Consider the following 4062-nt stretch of genomic DNA (forward strand, 5'->3'; position numbering starts at 1 on the left):
TTATCCACTTGCGTTCGCCGAGTGGCGTCACCAGCGGTACTGTAATGACGATTGCAGCAGGAGGATGACAGCTTAGAAAGAAGAGGGCAATGGGGCTTCCTCCCAGAGGCGGTGCGGCACAGAGGAGCTCTCGCATCACAAGGTGACCCTAGCTCCCCGCTGCCATCTCCGCGGTCGCCGTCGACAGCGCGCTGGGGCTACTCGGCGCCCTCCCAGGCTCCTGGCCTCTTTAGCTCCTTTTCTCAGCCAAGATCCCAGGGAGCCTGGGGTTAGGAGCTTACTTGGGGGCTTCCCCCCTCCCCCCTCCGGAGAGCCCGGGGATGGAGAGCCGAAAGGACATGGTTATGTTTCTGGATGGGGGTCAGCTTGGCACTCTGGTTGGTAAGAGGGTCTCTAATTTGTCCGAAGCCGTGAGCAGCCCGCTGCCTGAACCTCCAGAGAAGATGGTGCCCCACGCTTGCCTGAGCCCGCGAGGCGGCCCTCCGACTGCCCGGGAGCGTGGCGGGGGAGGCCCGGAGGAGGAGCCGGTCGATGGACTAGCAGGCAGTGCTGCAGGGCTGGGCGCCGAGCCACGGTCTGCAGGAGCGGCCGTGCTTGGTCCAGGACCCCCAGTCTCCTCCGCGGACAGCCTCTCTGGCCAAGGGCAACCCAGTAGCTCAGACACCGAATCGGATTTCTATGAAGAAATCGAGGTGAGCTGCACCCCGGACTGCGCCACCGGGAACGCCGAGTACCAGCACAGCAAAGGTAGCCACCTTGCCCCTCCGCTCCTCGGTCAGCCCACTGCGCCCACACTTTACTTCATCTCAGGGCAGGTGGTGGAAGATACTCCTTTCCCTTGGGGCAGGATGGCTGGGGTGGGGGTGGGGGGCACCTGAACAACTCTTTTGCTTTCTGCACCTTGGTGTGTGTGTGTGTGTGTGTGTGTAGTGGGGGTCTCTTGTGTTATCGCATTGGTGGGACTGAAAGTGACTGACAGCTGTGCCTTGGACGTATGTCAGGGTTGACACAGTCCTAGGCTTGAGGGATCCAAAACGCACCCCCCCCCCCAGACCCCCAGAGTTTTGTGGGAATGATTCAGCTGAGCCTGGAAGACACCTTCCATCGGGTAGGACAAGATCAAACGCTAGTCCGGGCAATTTGTGACTGGAGGGGTGCAAGGCACAGGAGACGCGGAAGCCAAGAGTATATAAAGGACCGTAAAATCGTGGCGGACTCTGGTCTCCAGAGTGCTGCAGCCCTAGGACCAGTTTGCACGTCGGTCAGAGGTCCAAATTACCTTGTCACTTCCCGGGCCGGCGGCGCCAGGTCGGAAATGGTCCCAATGGTCTAATTGCCTTTGGTCTCCGGTTGCATTTGAAAAGGCGGGGGATTGGGCCCTCCCCCTCCCCCTTTCTCTCTGTCTCACTTCTCCACCCAAAGGAAAAGCAGCTGCAGGGGGCTAGAGCCCCACCCTTCTCTGGGGTGGGTCTAAGGGGTTGGTACTTTGACTACAGAACTCCTTCTCACCAGGGGCTAATGGGAGCGGGGGTGGACAGCGCAGAAGGGTGCCTCTCTGTAGATACCAACAATATCGACTCCTAGGAATGAAAAAGAGCGGGGAGCAGGAGCCCATTAGTAGACACACCTCCACAAAGCCGTGAGAATGGGTGGGAAAGGCTTGCACCTACATCTAGGCCATGGCAGCCAACCCTACCTTGCTGAGAATCCACCTCCATCCCCTACCATCGTATCATCAGCTTAGCCCGGATTCTCTACCATATCATGTCCTCACAGCCTATGCTCAAATATACCACTCCTGCAATACATGCAACCCAGCACGCTCTCACTCCTGTGCTGGAATTCTGGCACACACCCAAGCCCACCACATGCCCAACAATCTACAATGCATTAACCTCGAGAGTTCATAGTGTTCCATCCCTGCCAACATGAGCAGAGAGCTCAGAGAGTATGCCCTTTACTGTGCCCAGGAGCAAGAGGGAGAAGGACTGGGAGCGAAGAGACCCAGCATGCCTGAGGTACAGGTCTTCCAAACAGCCACTTGAAGCCTGCTCCAAGCCCTTTCTGTTCCAATCATCCAAGAACTCCCGCCTGAAGCTTCCAGAGCCCCCCCCCCCCCAACCAGTGACTTGAAGTAGCTTAAGGGTTCTCCTAATGTCCCTCCCCCAGTCTGAAGTCAGCATTGTTTGTGTTGTGTCTCTGTGTCCACCTGTGTGCTCTGGGCTTCTATGCAGGGTCAGGCTCCGATGCACTGGGCGGCGGCAGTCCTAACAGTGGCAGCGAGGCCCCCAAAAGCAACGGTGGCAGCGGCGGCGGCAGCGGCTCCCAAGGCACCCTGGCCTGCAGTGCCAGTGACCAGATGCGCCGATACCGCACTGCCTTCACCCGGGAGCAGATTGCGCGGCTGGAGAAGGAGTTTTACCGGGAGAACTACGTATCAAGGCCGAGGAGATGCGAGCTGGCCGCGGCCCTAAACCTTCCTGAAACTACCATCAAGGTATGCTGCGCTAGGGCGCTCGAGGCGGGGATATACCCGGGTTAGCAGGAGGAAATGGGGGAGTCTGGGCCTGGGCTCTCCAATCTGGGACACGCAGAGTTGCCCCTTGACAGTCCCAAGGCAGCTACTGCTGCCACGAGGTGATCCAGTCCTTTTCCTAGGCAAATACACTGTCGAGGCAGGTGACTGTGAGTGATAAGGAAGTGTCTCGAAGGACAGGGATAACATGGGCCGTAAATGGGAGGAAATGCCTTTTACCCCCTCAGACCAATGGAGGCAGGCCGTACTACTTGCATCCTCACTCGCGGTGGGCAGGACGAATGAGTCCCCAATTCTCCTTCCGAGGGTTTCAATCTGGGATGGCGGTGGTGGGTGGCCCTGCCCTTGTTCAGCCGGAGTTGGTATTGGCTCTTCCCTGCCCTGTGGATATTGCTTCCCTACACCCACCCTGAGTTGGTCCTGGGCCTCTTGCAGCCGTCCACCCCGCTCCTCCTCTCCTCTCCCCAGGTATGGTTTCAGAACCGACGCATGAAGGACAAGCGTCAGCGGCTGGCCATGACGTGGCCGCACCCGGCGGACCCCGCCTTCTACACGTACATGATGAGCCACGCGGCGGCCGCGGGCGGCTTGCCCTATCCCTTCCCGTCGCACCTGCCCCTGCCCTACTACTCGCCGGTGGGCCTGGGGGCAGCATCCGCGGCCTCGGCCGCCGCTTCGCCCTTCAGTGGCCCGCTGCGCCCTCTTGACACGTTCCGCGTGCTGTCACAGCCCTACCCGCGACCCGAACTGCTGTGCGCCTTCCGCCACCCACCGCTGTACCCCGGCCCAGCGCACGGACTGGGCGCCTCGACCGGTGGCCCCTGCTCCTGCCTTGCCTGCCACAGCAGCCCGGCCAATGGGCTGGCCCCGCGGGCCGCCGCAGCTTCGGACTTCACTTGTGCCTCCACCTCCCGCTCGGACTCCTTCCTCACGTTCGCCCCCTCCGTGCTTAGCAAGGCCTCCTCGGTGGCATTGGACCAGAGAGAGGAGGTGCCCCTCACCAGATAAGGGGTTGCCCTCGGGCTGCCGGCTGCAGGACGCCATGGGGGTGGGGGGCCTTCGGGACTCCTCCAGCGTCCCACCTGCTACCCCTCTTCCCAGATGCAGAGGGGAAAGGGGAGGGTACCACCAAGGACTCGGCCTAGAGGATCCAGGAGCCCCGGAGGCGGCAGTGGCCGTCGCTGCTTGGGAGCAGGGATGGGGTTGGAAAGCAGAGGTTGTGAGAGCTTCCCCTGGGGAGGCCAGTCTTTGCCATTCTCCACCCAAACCACAACCCTGTCAGAGGTGGAGGCCTTGGTTCAACAGCTAAACAAATTTCAGCAGCAACAACCCACCCCCACACCCTTCACATCCTTCACCTGGGCCCCCCCACTCGCCTGTCAAGGGCAAGCATTGAGAAGGGAAATCGCTGTCTCTTGGAACAAAATGCTGTGTATGCAGAGCAGGTAGAGATTAATCTTCACCAGCTTTTCCAAAGCATGGCAGGGGGCTTGTTGATGGCAACACACCAGCCATTTAGGGGAGAG

General features: G+C 60.3%; 1 protein-coding gene across 1 annotated transcript; it reads left to right on the plus strand.

Annotated features, from left to right (window-relative positions):
* The first annotated feature begins 320 nt into the window (after positions 1-320).
* On the plus strand, positions 321-3544 carry Evx1 (even-skipped homeobox 1). Its single transcript, XM_036180480.1, has 3 exons — positions 321-747; positions 2235-2497; positions 3005-3544. The coding sequence occupies exons 1-3, from the start codon at positions 321-323 to the stop codon at positions 3542-3544; spliced, it is 1230 nt and encodes a 409-aa protein (XP_036036373.1).
* Positions 3545-4062: the final 518 nt, after the last annotated feature.

This window comes from Onychomys torridus, chromosome 3 (assembly GCF_903995425.1).
Source record: "Onychomys torridus chromosome 3, mOncTor1.1, whole genome shotgun sequence".
Classification (NCBI taxonomy): Eukaryota; Metazoa; Chordata; class Mammalia; order Rodentia; family Cricetidae; genus Onychomys; species Onychomys torridus.

Excerpts from the sequence above, each read along its gene's own strand:
- Evx1 (XM_036180480.1), top strand. The coding sequence starts at position 321 with ATGGAGAGCCGAAAGGACATGGTTATGTTTCTGGATGGGGGTCAGCTT. Across the intron at positions 748-2,234 it reads CGAGTACCAGCACAGCAAAG|GGTCAGGCTCCGATGCACTG; the intron begins GTAGCCACCTTG and ends GCTTCTATGCAG. Across the intron at positions 2,498-3,004 it reads TTCCTGAAACTACCATCAAG|GTATGGTTTCAGAACCGACG; the intron begins GTATGCTGCGCT and ends TCCTCTCCCCAG.